The 19,457-nt window shown below is 27.1% G+C and overlaps 3 protein-coding genes across 5 annotated transcripts; 2 read left to right on the top strand and 1 right to left on the bottom strand.

The window, feature by feature from the left end:
• Nucleotides 1–321: 321 nt before the first annotated feature.
• On the top strand, nt 322–4,153 carry LOC132918873 (cell division cycle protein 20 homolog). Of its 2 annotated transcripts, none has more exons than XM_060980206.1 (11): nt 322–792; nt 992–1,105; nt 1,185–1,270; nt 1,964–2,067; nt 2,148–2,288; nt 2,345–2,474; nt 2,536–2,729; nt 2,792–2,971; nt 3,069–3,196; nt 3,309–3,558; nt 3,640–4,153. In XM_060980206.1, the coding sequence occupies exons 2-11, from the start codon at nt 993–995 to the stop codon at nt 3,829–3,831; spliced, it is 1,518 nt and encodes a 505-aa protein (XP_060836189.1). In that variant the 5' UTR covers nt 322–792; nt 992; the 3' UTR covers nt 3,832–4,153. The 2 variants fall into 2 exon arrangements, with proteins under 2 accessions (XP_060836189.1, XP_060836188.1); XM_060980205.1 differs by having other exon boundaries at nt 945–1,105.
• Nucleotides 4,154–4,261: 108 nt separating this feature from the next.
• On the bottom strand, nt 4,262–13,320 carry LOC132918872 (ninein). 2 transcript variants are annotated; one of them, XM_060980204.1, is made up of 18 exons: nt 13,128–13,320; nt 12,533–12,829; nt 10,608–10,762; nt 10,477–10,549; nt 10,084–10,393; nt 9,752–10,015; nt 9,547–9,687; nt 9,305–9,467; nt 9,119–9,235; nt 8,736–8,866; nt 8,472–8,664; nt 7,801–8,409; nt 7,479–7,607; nt 7,231–7,413; nt 7,018–7,161; nt 6,386–6,518; nt 5,725–5,825; nt 4,262–5,633 (listed from the first exon to the last, which is right to left on the bottom strand). In XM_060980204.1, the coding sequence occupies exons 2-18, from the start codon at nt 12,783–12,785 to the stop codon at nt 5,508–5,510; spliced, it is 3,225 nt and encodes a 1,074-aa protein (XP_060836187.1). In that variant the 5' UTR covers nt 12,786–12,829; nt 13,128–13,320; the 3' UTR covers nt 4,262–5,507. The 2 variants fall into 2 exon arrangements, with proteins under 2 accessions (XP_060836187.1, XP_060836186.1); XM_060980203.1 differs by having other exon boundaries at nt 12,533–12,812; nt 13,128–13,319.
• A 118-nt stretch (nt 13,321–13,438) lies between these two features.
• Nucleotides 13,439–15,176, top strand: LOC132918874 (ribosome biogenesis protein NSA2 homolog). The gene is made up of 2 exons (XM_060980207.1): nt 13,439–13,597; nt 14,325–15,176. Exon 2 carries the CDS (start codon nt 14,336–14,338, stop codon nt 15,113–15,115), a length of 780 nt encoding a protein of 259 aa, XP_060836190.1. The 5' UTR covers nt 13,439–13,597; nt 14,325–14,335; the 3' UTR covers nt 15,116–15,176.
• The last annotated feature ends 4,281 nt before the right edge of the window (nt 15,177–19,457 follow it).

The raw sequence follows: 19,457 nt of genomic DNA, 5'->3' as shown, positions 1-19,457 counted from the left end.
AATGCTGAAATATATAGTTACCTATGCAGTTATCCTTTTATCTAATTCCTTTTACAAATTTGTCTACAATCATGATATGTGTTTCTACTCTACATTTGTCAATACCTTTTAACTGAATTGAATTTTGAGATCCACACGTTCGAAAACGAAAATCATATACCGCAACGTTGCCTATCGGCGAAAAAGCGAAGTGTTTACATTTTGTTTTAAAGTTCAAACACCTGCGGTAGATGACGCTACAATTATCACTGGTTAACGGTTACTGCAGTCGGTGATTACAGCAAGCTGTAGACAATAGTGATAATAGTATTTCTGATAGTGTCAAACATTCAAATCCATAATGTTGTATGTTTTTTAACGGACGCCACCACGAGTCACGACGGTGACGGTCGTTGCTACGATTTTGGATTCACGTGATTTTAAGTCACCACTTGTTTTGGATCTGAACCCTAACGTTTTGATCTTTTCGCCGGTTGTCCAAAAATAAATACATTTCGACCGATTATTATAGATATTAGACCATATTATAATTTACACTTTAATAAATAATAATAGGTAGTCAATATTCTCCGCCTACCGAACCAAATCAAACGATTAAAAATACCCATTTCTACTCAATTTTTTTTTATTTGTTTATCCTTAACTGACATACTGTTGTCCATTTGTAGTTAATGCCTCGAGGTTTCTCTTATGTTATTTTTAATTATTTGAATCCTTCATTTTTTACGCTCACACATCACTCGGGTCGTTCTACCTAGTACACCATCTTGTTTCTTGCCTTGTTATCCATAAGTAAGTAAATAAAAGACGATTTTATTATGACCTCTAAAATCAAATAATAATTCAAACTCATTGCAGTTTTCTTTATTTTATTTTTTATTTTTTATTTGTTACTTTTGTCTCTTGAAAGCAGTTGTTGATTAACTTTTTTTTTTAATCCACAGCGAAAAATAACGGTTTTATTTTCAACGAATTACTTTATTCATTTTAGAATGTCTCAGTTCACTTTTGTTAATGATCTTAAAAGTGCTGTAAGAATGGACGAGCCAATCACCAGCGGTCCAGCTCCACGTTGGATGAAGAAAAGCGTGGAATCATCCTCAAGGTATGTGTATATTTATTTGTTGCATATATATATATATATGTTTATGTTTAAATTATGTTAATTATGTTTACTCTGATAGTTTTTTAAACACGTCAAGAAAAACTAATGAGTTGATGGCTATCAAGAAGACTCCATCAAAAACACCTAATAGATCAAAATCACCAGGTTAGTAATGTTATTAATAATTATAAGCTTGCATCTATGTCACTGTGATTATATAAATTAATTTTAAGCATAAACTTATTATCAAATGTTATAATTTAATTTATAATATTAATAATTATTTATAGTATCAATTGTTTTTACATTTATCCGTATTTAAAATAGTTCACAGAGTTGTTAAAATTAATCATTAAAAATGAATAAAAACCATCTAAATAGATTTTTCAAAAGAAATAAATTAAAACCTCGAAAATTAAATGTTAATTCCCCAGAATTATCGATCTCTAAAAGTTATAAAATTGTTTCTACTGCCATACAAGGTAAGAAATGATTATATTGCTCAGGTAGTCATGTTTTTATTAAATTAAAGTGTGTATAGATATATAGTTTAAATGTAAAATATTAATAAATTGTACACCTTTGAATATAGGCCCTGAATCTTGATGTACATACTAATAAAATTAGTAGTTACATTAGTCCTATCATTATTCATTATAATAAATTTAATATACCTAAGATTATTTAACTCAGATATAGTTAAACAAATATTGATATTTTTTTTAACAATATTTTAAATATTAATATATACTCATATATTATATCTATGTGAGAAAGATAAACATATAATATATAAATATTTTAGCTTAATAATAATCTATAATCAATTACACACAGTAAAATTATTTATTTAAATAGCTTCAAGATCAGCATCAAACACACCAGCTAAACCTAAAACACCTGGTGGAGACAGATTTATTCCTTCCAGAATGTCTACAAATTTTGACATAAGTAATTTTAAAGTAAATCACAAATGTTTATTAAATATTTATATGTATGTATTTAAGATTTTTTAACTTATAACTTAATTTTGTTTTCGTAGATGAACCAAGAAAATGAAAACCTTGACTTAAGTCCGACTCAATCAGACTACAGAAAAGCTATGTCCGAGAATCTCCATGGTTGTGATATAAATAATGTCCGTGTTCTATCCTATCAAAACAAAGCACCGGCTCCTCCAGATGTATGATAATTAATAGCTTATTATAAGCATAATTATTTAATTAATAATTATTTTAGGGTTATCAAAATGCTTTAAAAGTAGTTTATAGTCAATCCAAGACTCCCATGAATATACGAGGAGCAACTCGTTATATACCACATGCACCGGACCGTATTTTGGATGCTCCTGAAATTGTTGACGACTATTGTACAGTATTTCAATTATATAAATCCATACCATCATATATAACTTTAATCATTTTCAACAGACCTAAATTTAATTGACTGGAGCTTTTCCAACATATTGGCCGTCGCCTTAGGCACTAGTGTATATCTTTGGAATGCTGACACGGGGTCCATTGATCAACTGTTAGATTTAGAAGGTGCAGACTATGTCACTTCTCTAAGTTGGGTACCCAATGGAAATCTTTTGAGTGTTGGAACTGCTTTAGGACCTGTACAAGTATGTAGAATACTTGCTGTTCAAGTACAATATTAAACTATTATTATTATTTATTGATTTAGTTATGGGACGCATCACAGACAAAGCGGCTGCGTATAATGAACAGTCACAGTTCAAGAGTAGGTGCAATGTCTTGGAACAGTCATATACTAACTACAGGTTGCAGAAATGGAGAACTTGTTCATAATGATGTTAGACAGAAGGAACATGTTGTTGGTACAATTCAATCCCACACTCAAGAAGTATGTGCCAATCCTTATAGAATATTTGATCTTGATGTTATATGACATTATTGACATGTCAGTATTTAATCTAACTTTATTCGATTTTTTTTTATAGGTTTGTGGTCTTAAATGGTCAACTGACGGTCGTTATCTAGCTAGTGGAGGCAATGATAATCTGCTGAACGTGTACAGCGGCCTACCAGGCCAAACAACTTACCAGTCTGAACCAATATACAGTTTCAGGTAATATCTTACACTTATGTTTGTTATATTTGTTACAAATTGTTAATTGGGAAAATGCCCATATTACATTATTTAAAATAATAGTGTAAAATTTTCAATATGCTTGCTCTAGTCAACATCAAGCTGCCGTTAAAGCATTAGACTGGTGTCCGTGGCAAACCAATGTACTAGCTAGTGGTGGCGGTACAGCTGACCGAACTATCAGATTTTGGAATTGCAATAACGGTCAGTGTATCAATTCAGTCAATGCTAACTCACAGGTGTGTGCTATTCTATGGTCTAAAACTTATAGAGAATTGGTATCGGCTCACGGTTTTGCAAACAACCAGCTCACAATTTGGAAGTATCCTTCGCTAACCAAGGTGAGTTAATTGACAGCAAAACACGTTTTCATTAAGTCTCATTTATTTATTCTGTTTATTTTTTTAAATACTATCTACAAGGTTGCTGAGCTCACTGGACATACAAATCGTATTCTGAATTTGGCTATGTCACCAGATGGTTCCACAGTACTTTCAGCTGGTGCAGATGAGACCCTGCGAATGTGGAAGTGCTTTTTGCCAGATCCAAACAAGAAAAAAGAACAGGAGAAGCGCTCTTTTAGACCCACTATATTGGGTCCAGGCCTAAGATAAATATTTTGTTTTATTCTTTCATTTTTGTTGATTAAATTTATATTCAATATTTCTGTCAACTTTTTACTTGCGCAATTTAAGCTTTTAATTTAATTTATACAAAAATTTTACTCATCCTTTTACTCGCATAGTGTACATACATAAACAGATTTTTTATAACTATTGTCTTTTTTATATATTTTCTTAAACAAGTAAATTTATGTTAAGATCAAATGTATTCTCAGAATTAGTGCATAAATTGACTACAAACATTAATATACTAATACATTGTATATCATAACTTTAATTACTTATAATAATAAACAAGTCTTTGGCTACTTTATGTTTAAGTGTGAAATAATATAAAATAACAGCATAGTTATATTTAAGCTTATTAACTTATTAATTAACATAAAGGAATAACAAAAAAATAAATAAAAATAGAAGTTAAGTTACAAACAAAAAAAACATTTAATAATAATAATAAAAAGAGTGATAATTCGGTTGGTTTGTAATGAGCCGTAAACACGTAATTTAAACTATTTATTATTTAACTATTATTCAAATCTGAACAAGTACAATCTGATATTTTAGACTAACGCTCTACGGCTGAACATCCAACACAACCATTTATTTTGTGCTTCGACAAGATAAATTTTACAAAATTAATTCTCAAAACAAACAACCGCTAAACTACGTGCTCTTAGAGATGAGATAAAGAAACCTGACTAGTATTTGTTATGATAAAAATTGTATTGTGACAATTTTTAATTTTAAAGATGATTTGAGTTTATAAAAATGACTAGACATATTAAAATCTGTGTTGATTTATCAAAACATCAAGTACAAATGGGTTATAGAGGTAATAATGCAAAATAAAATTGACTCATCTCCAAGTTAACAAATCAAACTACTGTGAATTGCATACTAAGATATGAAAAGTTGGTGAAAAAACAATACCTAAAAGTATGTAAAAAAAAAAAAAGCTTACAGTGCTAAGATCATAAGATTAATAGTAATTGTTAAACAAAAATAGCCATCAGTCAGATTGAATTGGGATCGGTAAATTTTGTATAAAAAATGTTTAAGTTAAAAATAACCAATGTTTTATTTATTCAATTTGATCAAAATTGATGAACTATTGAACTATGTACTAAGACAATCTGACTAATGACTACATTATAGTAAATAGTTACAATAAATAATCATTATTACATTCATTCATGTAATATAGCCTACAAGTAATTAACAGTTAACACAACAAAAGTTACATTATTAATACATAATATAATAATAGTACAATGATATCTGACTAAAATACAATAGAATATATTGTTTTATTTTTTTTTAGATATTTTTGTCATTTTAAAATTACCCTGCTGTAATTTACGTATATATAAATATAAAGGCTCAATAGGTTGAGGCCTTATATAATAAGCTCCTTGTTTAAGGCACTGTTTACAATAATTTTATATTTAGGAAACATATTTAAACTTAACTTATTATTAATAATAAATTTTTTAAAAAAATGATAATACAAAATAGAACAAAAATAGATAAAGATCCACACTTTAAAAAACTAGAAGTGTTTGAGTCCTTAAAGCTATAAATATGGGTAAAATAAGCTGCACAGTATTGCACAGAATTTTCAAAAACAATTAGTGGGAGAAAAATAATAATAATAGTGAAAATACCAGTTACACCGAATTATAATTTGATGAATGGTCAATTTGTGTTTGGAGGCTATGGATCATTGACATCAATTTGGCATTTTCGATGAAAAGTTCTTTAACAATCATATCAGCGCTCATGAGTTGTTTATTCTAAAAAAAATATATATCAATAGATAAGGAATTTTTTATAAATGTGTCTTACTGTGATTATAAAATAAACAAAATATGACAAAACACTAACTTGTTCATTTCTCATTTTAATTTGTTCTTCAAGTTTATCTTGTGATGAGCGCAATAACTTGTGTACCATATCAATCTTTGACTGATGCTCGTTCCATATGGCTAAATTTAAGAAAATTTACATTGGCAATTAAATCATTGTGTACTCAATGAAACAAAATAATTATAAGGCAAACAAATTGTTACACGGTACTATAGGTTAAATAAGAAAATACTTTCAACACCATAATCTCATTGAAAAAAATAATAATAATTTTTTATGATCCACTTAGACTACTTAAGTAGAAAACAAATTAATTATTATGATCAAAGGATTTGTAATCCAAATCATTTCATTGTTAAATGCTTTTCTCTCAAGATACTTTTTCCAGGATATGTTTTCTGTTTTTCATTTTTATATAGTAGACTAAAATTCATAAAATAATATTATAATAATATACCTATATTTTAAGAGGTTATATGGAAGCATATTTTGTACAACCACTCTACTGATATCAATCAAAAAGTAAAAATTAAAAAAATAAAATGTGTCTAAAGATGACACTTTTTAATGACTAAATTATTTAACAAAATAAATCATTATTACTTTTCTAAATTATTTAAGTTGACCATTTATAGAATCTGCCATAATAACATTACCATATTATATTTGTTTTACTAACCATTAGTCAACTTTTGATGTCTGGCCTGTTCGTCGTGTAGTCTTTGTTCCAGTTCTTTGCATTTCCTGGCATCTATAGATACTTGATTTGCTTGGTTAATTTCTTTTCGCATAAAGAAATCTTTGTGGGTATTCTGAAACACAATGTTGGTTTTTAATACAAATGAAACCATATAAATTATTAACCTGATATATTCATTTTAATATATCTATTAGTAGTTTAGCTAAATTTGAGTCATAAAACTTATAACTTATGTCATACAAGCGAATAAAGTTTTTTTTTTTTAAATGAGAATACATTAGGTGGCAATTTCTAACCGGCAAAATGTATATCCCATATAACAACACAGAAAGTCATTAGTGGAAGAGGGAAAAAGCTTGCAGAATTTGTATAATCTCTTTTGGAATAAAGTATATGCTAATAATTTAGAAGTAATGGGTCTAAAGATTTTTACTTTATTTAATAAATAAAGTTATTAATAGTTAGTTGTTATAAATTATAACCAAAATATTGCAATTGATAATGGGACAAAAGTATACTACATAAAATAAGTAAGTTAAATAATTTTTAAATTTAACACAAGAGTAAAAACCAAAGTATTTCAGTACTAAACATAAACATAAACTACTTACGGAAAGTACATTAAGATATTCTTGCAATTGCAATATTTCATTTTTAAGTGCACTCCTTCGTTGTAATAGACTTCGGCATTCCATACCTAATTTTTCACGATTCTTTTTTAAATCAAACTGTTTGTTTTTAAATTCACCATTTGTCTAAATAGCAAAATAATATATAAATAAATATAAATTGGAAATCATATGTTATATACAGAGAAAACATACTTTTAAATTGTCGTGGCATTTTTCACATTCTTCTTTAAATTGACAGTTAGGAACTCCACGATCAACTTTTTCAACTGGAATAACAATTTGAGATTTCAATTTTTCATTTTCAATTTTAAGTTTTTCCATTTCTTCTTCAATTTTTACACAATAACTGGAAAATTCTTGTTGAACACAATTGATCTGTGAAAATAATATAAATAATTTAAGTAAAAATGTCGATAAAAAATATTTAAAAAAATAATTACTTGTTCTTCGAGTTCGGCATTTTCATCAATTGAAGGTAATTTATTATCAGTTGTATCTTCTAACATATCACTGTACTCTTTAATCTTAACTTCTAGATTATTCAATTTTTCTTCACTAACTTTTTTCTCCTGTATAAACAATTAATACTAATTTTTTAAAGGAAAAATGCAAATTTGACAACAATTTTACATATACTGAAAAGAAAGCAATTATGATTTTAAAGCTTTTATAAATAAATACATTATGAATTACAATTAAGCTGAATGGACCATCATACAATTTAAATTCAACAATTAAGCAATTTAAATTAAAAATACTAACCAATTCGTTTAGTTTACGTTCTTCTTCTAATTTTAATGACCAATATTCTTCACATTCGAAGTATTCATTACGCAATGCATCCATACCTTTTTCTAATTCAGTACTTTCATCTTTTAATCGTTTAGCCTCTTCCAGAGCTTTGTCTGCCACTTCGCATAGTTGATTGTACCTAGATTCCCAGTACTTTTCAATCTTTTCACACTTGTCATGCAACTCCTGATTTTCTAATTTACATTGATTGTACATTTGCTTTAATTTTTCAACACTGCCATTTGTCACTTCTATCAAAGTAGAACCAATAAATTCTGTTTCCATAGTATTTTCAAATTGCTTATTCAATGATCTCCTAGTTGGATATTTATTTAAAGGTGAAGAAGTCAAAAAACTATCTGAAGATTTTTGCATTGATTCTTGAGACTCTTTTTGTTCAACCACCTCTTGTAAATGATCTGATTTTGAATATTGTTTCATATGCTCCAAATAATCGATTAATTCATTTAAATGACACGATTCGATGTGTGGTTGAGCGGATAAAGTTGTTTTTATATTATTCACAAGCATTAGTGATGTCTGAGGGGATTCGTGATCTGATTTTTGTGAATTTTCAACCTACAACCAACATAAAAATATAATCAAGTTAAAAATTACAGTTAACTAAATGTTTTACTTACTTTATTCCATGGTTCAAATTCAGACTCAATTGTATATGTTTCAAATGTATTTGTGCAATCACTTCCACCTTCCCCAATAGAAAATTCTGTAGTAAATTCTTTCACTTTGCCAAAGCAGTTAGGACTATTTTTTTCCGCCAAGAAATTCCTGACATTACTGTCAAATGACCTATCAGTACCCACATTTTCTATCCTAAAAAAACCACAAAACTAATATAAATACATTTTATAACAATTAAAATTTTATAATATTACAGTACATACATTTTAGTTGCTTCAAGTTCTATAACCAATTCATCATTTTGGTCTCTAAGACACTTATTTTCATTTTTTAAACAATCAATTTTTTGCACGAGATCAATAATTTGTTCATTATTAGATTCCAGTTCCAGTTCCTATAATTTAATTAAATACATAGAAAGATTAACTTAACATCAAGTTTGATTTTCTTTTTAAATATATAATAGAAGACTAAATTATACATAATACTTAAGATGTCATTAAATTATATGTTAAAAGTTAAGTGTTAACTACTGTTTTCATTTTTGTGGGAATCTATCAAGAGATTATTCAAACTATGATTGTTAGTTTTAAATAGTGAGAACAATAAAATATATATAAAAAAAATAAATTAAAGGGCACATTACTTTAAGTTTTAATTGTGGAATTTCTTGAACTTGAACTTCTAATGAAACATTTTTTTGTTTTATATCATCTAATTGTTTATTTAATGCAGCATTTTCTCTTTCTAATAAGTTGAGTTGCTAAAAAAAATAAAAATTAATTAATACTACTGAATAAAGTTACTAATAAATTTTCTATACAAAACATACTTTTTTGTTATTTAAAAGTTCAGATTGTAATTCGTTTTCATAATTTTGTACTTGTTGTAGTTTATCATTGAGCAATATATTTTGGTTTAGTAATTGATCTTTTTCTGAACCCCATTGATCAATAAGTGTTTTTCGTTCTTCTTGATGTTTGTGTTCTAGAGCACTAAATTATATTACATTCCTTGATTAGAAGGTTTGTTTATTATAGCATATATTAAAATGTCTCTAAATTTAATTCTTACGCAATTTTATTTGCTGAAGATTTTTCCAATCGTATATGATTTTCATCTACTTCTTGCGCAAGCATTACTGCTCTGTTGTTGGCAGTATCAACATCATACTTTAATTTATCTCTTTCGCAATTCATTTGCTCAATAATCATTCTGAAAATAAATTGTATACAAATATTAATAAAGCAAATAATATCATTATTAATTATGTTCTTACTTGAGCCATTTAACCTGATATTCATTCAATGAACTTAGAGCTTTTAGCAAAATAAATGGTGTATTAATTGAATCATATTCTGTTAATGAAGAATCAACAAAATTATTTCGAACTTTATGGAGTTGATTGCTGACAGTAGTTACTAGATCAGGTACATAAACAGAATCCAAGGATGTATCAATTCCTAATTCTTGTAATAGGTTAACAGACTCTGGTATACCACAGCTTTCCCATAATTCAATAATAGTGCTTATACTCACCATCCTAATAAAAAGCATACATATAAATGTCCATGCTATAAAATCTATTAGTAAATTATGAACTACACTTACATTGAGTTTGGTAAATTATCTTCTCTATGATAGTATGATGTTGAAGAGACTCCTGATGTTGATGTTTCAGAGTTTGGTGAAACAGACCGGTAATCTAGACAACTGATTAATTCAAGAACTTCTTTAATTGGTATTCTATCATTAGAATATTTATCATTGATCTTCTCAAATAATTTTTCATTGCAGTCAAAATGTTGGATTACATCAAATAATTGAGATTTTGATATAAGTCCATTAGAAGTAATACCCAAATGTTCACAGGCCAGACTTAAATTGTGTTTATCCATTATCAATCTTTCTTTTAACAAATCTAAAAAGAATATTTTTTTTATTGAGACTTATAGAACTAATACCTAAATGTAAAAGAAAATGGTTTTCATGATAACTACTTACCATGCTTGTCATCACATTGTGATAATATATCTTTATTCTGTGTTCCTTCATCCAATTTAAACTCAGAATTTATCTATAAATTGACAAATCATTATGTACTTACAAACCTTTAAAATAAATATTTAACTTACATGAACATAATCTAATTTTCGAGGTGATAATGGTATACTGCTATTTAGATCTTGAGTTATATCTGATTGATTTAATATAAAACTGTCTTCTCGAGGCTTTGTTCGGCGGCCATATTTTTTTTCGCCAAAAACATACTTTGGAGATATTTCTCTTACTATAACACAAGAAAAAAAATACTAAATTATTAAATAACCATATAAAATCAAACGTAAATCACTAAATAAGATAATGATTTGTTTAATAAGGTCGCACTAAGCTATGTTAACGTCCTTCACAATCAGATTGGAATTGAAAAACCTTTCACTATGTCATGGTATAAACATATTTATGATAAATGGTTTTTAATACCTATTGATCTTTATATTATTTATTATTTTGTCATATAGTAATATATGTTTATTATGATATTGTTATCATTTATCAAAAAAATATACAAATATTTTACTCTACAAGAGTAAGTTATAATTAAAGTCCGGATTTATATTCTGTTAAAACGTTTGAAATATGTTTATATTCAGCTAAAATTGACAAAATATTCCCAAAAATATTCTTAATATTCTCAAAATATTCTGAAAAATATTGATAATACTAACTAATAAGTAAAAAAAAAAAAATGCAATATGATTATTGACTATGAATTTATAATTTATCATTACTTATATAATTATATCTTATTTTACATTATTGTCTTATATAATATGCTGAGTATCTTAATATAATCCAATATTACGGAAATATGCTAAAATATTCTATAATATGTATCATATACTAAAATATTCTGAAATATTCTCTGAAGTCAAAGTATGCACTAATATGCGAAAAAACTTTTTTTGACGGATTCTACAGGTTATGAAATGCAAACATTTCTTACTCCCATCAAACAGCATACGCTTGTTAAAAATATGTTTTTGCATAAAAATCTGGACTCTAGTTATAATATTTTTAATCATTTGTTGTATTTTTCCTTAATCAAGAATACTATAATATTGTAGGTTTTACAAAATTGTAGTAATAATATGATAAAAATCTATTTTTGTGACATAAAGAATAATAAATTATCCTTGGAGTAATATGAATTTATAACAACTGGTTTATTTATTAAAAAATAATGCTGTAATGACTAATATAATATGTATACTTAAATTTCTAACATGAAGTTTATCTATAACAGTATACAGATAATAAATCTAATAAACATGTACAAATAAGCCATAAAAGTAATTTATATAGTAAAATATAATTGTTATACCTATTTTTATACATAGCATTTTAAATAGAAATGCAATTGATTTGATATTAAAAATAGATATTATTAAGTATTAATAACATAAGATATATATGAATTATACCTTATGATATATAGAATTATTAAACTATATATAAATAACTTGATTACACTAAAATATATTATAAATATTAAGTCACATATGTGTACCTATGTATGTCATATTTATTTTATTTTAATTGTTTATTAGTAAATTTTTTATCCTGTAGTTTACAAATAAAAAACTAAATGTTAATTTTAAAAAAAAGGTTATTTTTCAAATTTGATTATATATTCACTAAACATTTTTGTAATTATTAATTTTAATAAATAAGAATATAAGTGGTATAGGTAGGTATAACAATAATTGTTTATTACCAAGCCTATTGATGTCGGTTTATTCACACAAAATTAATAGGTACATGTCAATAATAGGTAATGTGTGATAATAAAAAAATATAATAGGCTTATCTGTATATAAAGTATATATAATAATAGATAGGTGAAGTGAAAGGAATGTGGAAAACAAGGTCAAACATACCTACCAGAAAACATAAAAATATACAATATTTGACAATTTTACAAAACATACATACTACATATTGCTAAATAAAATAATTTAGTTTTCCTAGTTTAGGTATAATTAAACTATAATCTTACCAGGAGAGATGTCTCTAGAATAAGTTTCATCTTTTGAACCATTATTGGCCAAGTAAACAAGAGCATCACGAAATTGTTCAAATGAAACATTAGAGTTCTGATCCAGGAATGACCATAATTGTTTACGCTGGCTAAAATCCAACTGTAATGTTTCACAAAGAGCATTCACCCCCTTATGATCCAATTCATCATTTTCATCACTATCAAAACTTTTGAATATGTTATACAATTCTTTTTCATATGGTTCTTCCATAATTGAGGATAAAATTCATCACCAGTACTGTAAAAACAACAAGACTATAAGTAATGTTAATAATAATCAGTAATATATTATGTACACATCACAAATAACAAGATTTTTTTTTTTTATTGTTAATAAGTTCTTTACAAAAATAAATTTAGATTACACATATTATAAAAACGAGAATAAATTTAAATTAACTATAAATCGTCGTATTGGATTATGAACATAATGAAACTTAATTATTTAGTTATTTTCACGGGCAACCGCCACAATATGTCAACAGAGTAGGTAAGTTAAAATTAATTGATAAAGGAATCCTTTCAAATTAATATTAATACAAAGTCCACTCACCAATTAGTAGATGTGATCGTAAATGTTTAGTCGTAGTCACTTGATACTCAGTGTTACGACGAACGAATATTAATTGCTTTCATACTAATCAAACACGGCTCGGAAAACATATTTTCTATTCTCGATCTCGACGGCGGCGACGACGACGACTATTATTGTAATTTATAATGATCACACGAAAATACGAAATACCAATCGGAAATTGCTATTATCAACCTTTCGGTCGGTGGTGGTAGGGTGGTATGGGAAATGTTATCACTATCCAAGGATGTTGTAGGCTGTCAAGTGCAATCTCACTGGCCACACGACATTTTTTAAGGTTACTTCCTTTACAATTTCGCGAATTTATGAAAATAACAAAATAGTTAGTAAATACATTTCCAAAAAAAAAACCGAAATTCTATTCTAAAACTAATTGAACAAAACATTTTCAACACTTATTTCAACTTCCAATAAACAGTAACACAACAGTAAGTCTTAAAGTTCTTAATATTATTATTTATAAACTTAGTACTTATTCGACTAACGTCTATGGCATCTATAGTTGTATGATAACATTTATATTATAATGTTTTTAAGCATTTAAGTTTTAATTGATAATAAGCTAAGTACATCGTATTTTAAGTTTATAGCCATATAATAGTTGTATATTAAGTTATATTAATTTCCAAGACGTATATAAACAGTTTACTTATTACTTATTTGGTAGTTGAATACTATCATTCTTCTACTTCATACTTAGTATGATTACTAGTCAGATTAGCAAATGATTATACTGTACTTATAAAGATACAATTTAAAATCCGAACGCGAATAAATTGGTAGTGGAGGTTTGGTCTTGAAATCGAAACTTCAAATGATATCTTTTAGAAATACTGATCAACTTTTATTATAAAAAATTATATAATAATAATGCTACCTATTTGTCATTTTTTAATATTAATCCAACTCAATATTGTACAACAGTGATAATCCCCAACTAAATTATCAAAAAATATTTTTATTAAATATATTTTCTTTCATCTGTTCATAAGCACCTAAAGCTAATTTAAGTCTTGATTCATCCTGTTGATATTATTTTTCATAAATTTAAAGTTATTTAACTAGAAACTTTTATTTTAAAGTAAAGTAACCCGTATTTTGTGTAATTTTAATTTAATTTATATCATATTCAATATATTTCTATTTTATTTTCAGAAAAATAAATCATGCCACAAAATGAGTATATGGAAAGGCACCGTAAATTATACGGTCGCCGATTGGATTATGAACAACGTATGCGTAAGAAGGAAGCTCGTGAGCCTCATTTACGTTCAGATAAGGCGAAACGTCTTCGTGGTCTAAAAGCTAAACTTTATAACAAAGAGCGCCGTAATGAAAAGATTCAAATGAAGAAAAAGATCAAAGAACATGAAGAAAAATTACAGAAAAAGAAAGAAGAGAAACCCAAAGAAGGTGCATTACCAGTTTATTTACTTGACAGAGATGTTCAATCAAGCGCCAAAGTACTTTCTAACATGATCAAACAGAAACGTAAAGAAAAGGCAGGTAAATGGGATGTACCTATACCCAAGGTGCGTGCTCAATCAGATAATGAAGTATTCAAGGTATTTAGAACAGGCAAATCTAAGAGAAAGGGATGGAAGAGGATGGTGACAAAAGTATGTTATGTTGGAGAAGGTTTTACACGTAAACCTCCTAAGTTTGAAAGGTTTATAAGACCAATGGCTTTGCGTTTTAATAAGGCTCATGTAACTCATCCTGAACTAAAGGCTACATTCTGTCTACCAATTATCGGTGTAAAAAAGAATCCTAATTCTCCAATGTATACAAATTTAGGAGTTATAACTAAAGGTACTGTAATAGAAGTAAATATTAGTGAGCTAGGTCTGGTAACACAGTCTGGTAAAGTAGTATGGGGAAAATATGCACAAGTTACTAATAATCCAGAGAATGATGGATGTATTAACGCTGTACTTTTGGTTTAAGTTCATAAGTTTGTTATTTGTTTCAATTGTAACTAATGAAATAAATATTTATTTTATTACACTCATTGGTTTTTTATAATTAAATATTCCTTTTGTTTTCTACTTGTTGTAAGGTTGAAATAGTTTATATGTTAATTATTGTGTTTTTGGATTAGATATAGTTTTAAATTAAAACAAGTGTGTGTTACTGTGACTTGAAAACTTAAAACTGTACTACTAGTTACAACCAATTAAACTGCAAGTATTAATATTTCAATATTTAATATTCTAACAAAAGTCAAAACAGTTACTATCTTATACTTATTTATACATGGTTTAGCAGTGGTATTTTTATACAAGTTTGTAAATTAAGCATTGAAGACAAAATAAAGAATTATTTAATTGTTACAAGCAACATTTAGAGTTTTATAAATTGTACTACTTAAATGTCTTAAACAACCCACTTCTCTCAACAGGAATGGTGTATTTGTAAAAAAACAATTTGTTGTATGGTTATTAGTTATTGTGAGATAATTTGGTTTAAAATTTTTATCACAATGTGACAAATGTTATTATGATTTCAAGAAACGGACGCCTGATAATGTAATACTATATAATATAATATCATAAACTGAAATTGAACTATACATACCTGTTTATGCTATACATTATTTCAGTGTATGACCACAGTTCTCATTAATTTGTCTAAACCTAGTAATCCACTGCAGCACTTATTAGTAAAACTCTTTTATTTATAATACATAATAAATATTTAAAAAAATGAGCATTTGGCTTATAAATACAAATAATAGGTATGTTTATTATGAAATTACTAAGTAATATAAATTCTTTAATGTTGTTATCAGCTTAAAAGAAATTGTGTTCTTTATATAAATACTGGTTGCAGTATTACTCAGGTATTCCTAAGTGAATAATTCTTGTTTTCTTTCTGATTACGATATTAATACTTCAAACAGACATTAAACATAGTTTGCGTGTATTCCCGTCTCACTTGTATACATGTATATATAGCCATATAAATACATATAATAATATAAAATACTTTTTACTTTGTCTTGTTTTTTTTTTTATTATTATTATTATTTTATTACCTTTTAAGGTCTATTTACACATATCTAACCGTTCCGTGTCCAGCGTTTTAAGTTAGTGTACTTGTTTTGAAATGGGCATGTTTACACATATTCGTTTAATATCCGCACAGTACCGCGTCCGTTTTCTTATTTTTAAATTTGTTGAAGACATTGTTTTTGGGGATTTCACTGATATGATGGATATGGAAAATACGAAACAGTGTAAACAGTTGTGCAGCTGTCCGATTTGTTTTTGGGCAATCTGAACTTAACGAGCTTCAACTGCACTTGTTCATAAAAATAAAGTTGTTTTAAATCAATTGATTAAATTATATTATATAGGTATACTTATGCTATATGCATGATGAGCATCTATGAAAAACTCATTGAGATTCCTAGTTTGTTTTCACGTAGTTATATGATTTGTCACATTTCAACTATTACAAGTATATTATGGACAACACATTCAGTGATGGTATTTCAGTATTTGGCGTAGTATTGGAGACCAAATATACCTAACGGCTAACAGGTAACTATACTCGTAAAATTTTGATTTTTAATTACTTTAAAATAATGAATGTAATAGGTTTAATTGGTATATCGTATAAACTATAATAAACATTAAACTTTAACTATTTATTATTAGGTATTTAAGGGTCTTATATTCATAGTCAGATCTTAAAGGAATTTCCTCATTTTGTTGTAATTTCCTATAAATAGGTTATGTATAAAAAATATTTCACAGGATAAAAAAACTTAAAAAAATAATACAATGTTCCCAATCAGTTATTACTTATTAGTCATTATAATATCAGTTGAATTATCTAAAGAATATGTTTTTTAAATGCTAACCCTAATGTGGTTAGGTCTATGACCATCCTATAATCTATTATATATTTATAATAAATAAGCATGATATAGTTCAAAATAATAAACTATGTAATTGTCTAGAATATTTTACTTAAATTGATGAAAAAAAAATGGTCTGCCTATAATTTATTTGATTTTATTAGAGGTAATTGACAGCTTACGGGCCGTCGGGGGGACATGTTTATGTAGCAGTTAATATTTATTTTAGTCAATGACTGACAGCTGAACAGCTCAACTGCTCAACAATTATTTTAGTAATACAAAATATTATTATGACAATATATATAGGTAGAAAGAAAACACATAAATAGATAATATTAAATAACGAATTAACCTGCAGCTTTCAATACAAAATTAATTATCTTTTTGATGACCACTGCACACAGATTTAATATTGCGCATAAAGAAGAGTTTGGGTGGGGAATATTAAAAAAATTACAAGTATACAGGTACTTGAGCAAAATTATACGTTTGTCATTTGGCAAGTATGTAAAGAGCTAAAGAATACAGATTAAGAGTAAATTGGAGAGGTCGCTGAGGATTTCAGTTAAGTGTAGTGTGCAAAGAGGAGGGTCATTTAATATTTTAACCAAGTTTATAGACGTGATCGGGTAGAACTGTTAAAAGCAAAAGATAATAATAAATGATATGTGAACTAGGTACGGAATCGGATCGATCGGACAATAGTAGATCTTTGTAAATAAATTTCAGTTTAGTCATACTTAATAACATAAAAATTCTTTGGTAAAATAAATAGGAAGATAGGTACCATATTTATTGCGTGTTCAATCAATAAGAAATAGCAACTTATTTTTGTTTTTTATTTAATTAGTTTATCAAAAAACTATTTTGTTGTTGAATAAATTTAAAAAATGACCTACCTATATTAAATGTTTGATTCAAATCAATAATATAACTTTATTTTCACATTGTCCGCTTATTAATAATAAAATACCTATAATGATTTATTTCGTGTGGAAATCAAACTATTTGCTTTTTTATGGCAGACAGACATTGATTTAATTTACATATTAGATTGTCATAGCAACAAGTGCGCGAATTTTCAAATATGTTCACAGTGTGCATGGACAGCTCAAAAAGTAAATATTTCAAACGATTTATAATTTATTAAATATATAGTTAAAAAACTATATTAAACTTACTATATTCTTGACTCATATCGTATGAGTCATACGTGTAGTCCGTAGACACTATATTTATGTGATGCGCTACACTGCTACAGTATAGCACAAATAAATATGTATTACAATTTACATTTGTCACATAGATGCATATACGATATACCTACCTAAAACATCTATATACTGCTATGTATTACATTTGTTATATAGGTATTATTGAAATTCATATTTCGACAAAAAGTGATTCTAAAGTACAGTACTATATAGAGTATAGTTATGCAAATTGGTTCAGTTTAGGATATATCTGGAGACAATTTTGGAAAATATGGTATCAGTACAGGCATGTGCAGCATGACGCATATATACAGGTGGGTTTGAGAGTTAAAACCTCCTCCGAAATGTTTTCAAAAAATATTTATTTTTCAACATAGTTATATGAAATACAATTTTGAATTTGTTTTATTTATTATATTGTGTAAGATCTGACTTATAACACTCATGTTCCACATTAGACACATCATTTTTACAAGCCTTATACCTAGTTTATGTACAATATACTCAGGACTCAGTGCTTGATTTGGAAAAAAATTAGAAGGGGACTCAGTGGATGTTGGATGAACGATAAATTCAATATCACATTACTGTGCGGAACAAAGCCCCACATATCACCTTCAGCCACCCATAATCCCCCAAAATCATTAAATTTATTATATAAAAATATTTTAAAATAAAGAAACACTTATTTATAATATATTACACATCATTCAATAACATTATAATTTAAATTACGATTTTTAAAGATATAAAACATGTTATTATAATAACTTATCAATACACCTACAAAAAACTTATCATGTATTATTATATATATTATACACCAATAATACACACATGTACATGAATACAGTATTGTGCGACACAAACGTCGTCGAGAAACGCTATTACGGTATACAGCACAACCCGTGGTTGAATATATAAGTATGACGTAAAAGTTTAGCTACCGAGAACAACAAAAATAATATAAATATATAATGCAATTTATTGAATAAAAAAAACAGTATTGTACATCGACCAATGAGCTTCGAATCAAACGTATATTATATACGTGTACATTAAAGCAATAACAATAGAATAAATATCACGTACATCGATCGGTGTCCGCGATCCTATGTGCGAAAATATAAAGAATGAAGAAAAACGTCCGGGGGACTGTTGTCGGCGGTCGTGCGGCGAAAAAATCGTTTATAACGCACGGCTTTC

This window comes from Rhopalosiphum padi, chromosome 2 (assembly GCF_020882245.1).
Source record: "Rhopalosiphum padi isolate XX-2018 chromosome 2, ASM2088224v1, whole genome shotgun sequence".
Taxonomy (NCBI): Eukaryota; Metazoa; Arthropoda; class Insecta; order Hemiptera; family Aphididae; genus Rhopalosiphum; species Rhopalosiphum padi.
The sequence above is the reverse complement of the archived record's forward strand: the minus strand, read 5'-3'. Positions and strand labels throughout refer to the sequence as shown.

Bases quoted from the DNA above. Each gene is read 5' to 3' on its own strand.
- LOC132918874 (XM_060980207.1), top strand. From the start codon at position 14,336: ATGCCACAAAATGAGTATATGGAAAGGCACCGTAAATTATACGGTCGC.
- LOC132918872 (XM_060980204.1), bottom strand. From the start codon at position 12,785: ATGGAAGAACCATATGAAAAAGAATTGTATAACATATTCAAAAGTTTT. The intron at 10,763-12,532 runs GTAAGATTATAG...CTTGTGTTATAG, and splicing joins TTCTAGAGACATCTCTCCTG to TAAGAGAAATATCTCCAAAG. The intron at 7,162-7,230 runs GTATGTTTTCTC...TTTGCTATTTAG, and splicing joins AATGCCACGACAATTTAAAA to ACAAATGGTGAATTTAAAAA.
- LOC132918873 (XM_060980206.1), top strand. From the start codon at position 993: ATGTCTCAGTTCACTTTTGTTAATGATCTTAAAAGTGCTGTAAGAATG. The intron at 1,106-1,184 runs GTATGTGTATAT...TTACTCTGATAG, and splicing joins AGCGTGGAATCATCCTCAAG to TTTTTTAAACACGTCAAGAA. The intron at 2,475-2,535 runs GTACAGTATTTC...CATTTTCAACAG, and splicing joins TGAAATTGTTGACGACTATT to ACCTAAATTTAATTGACTGG.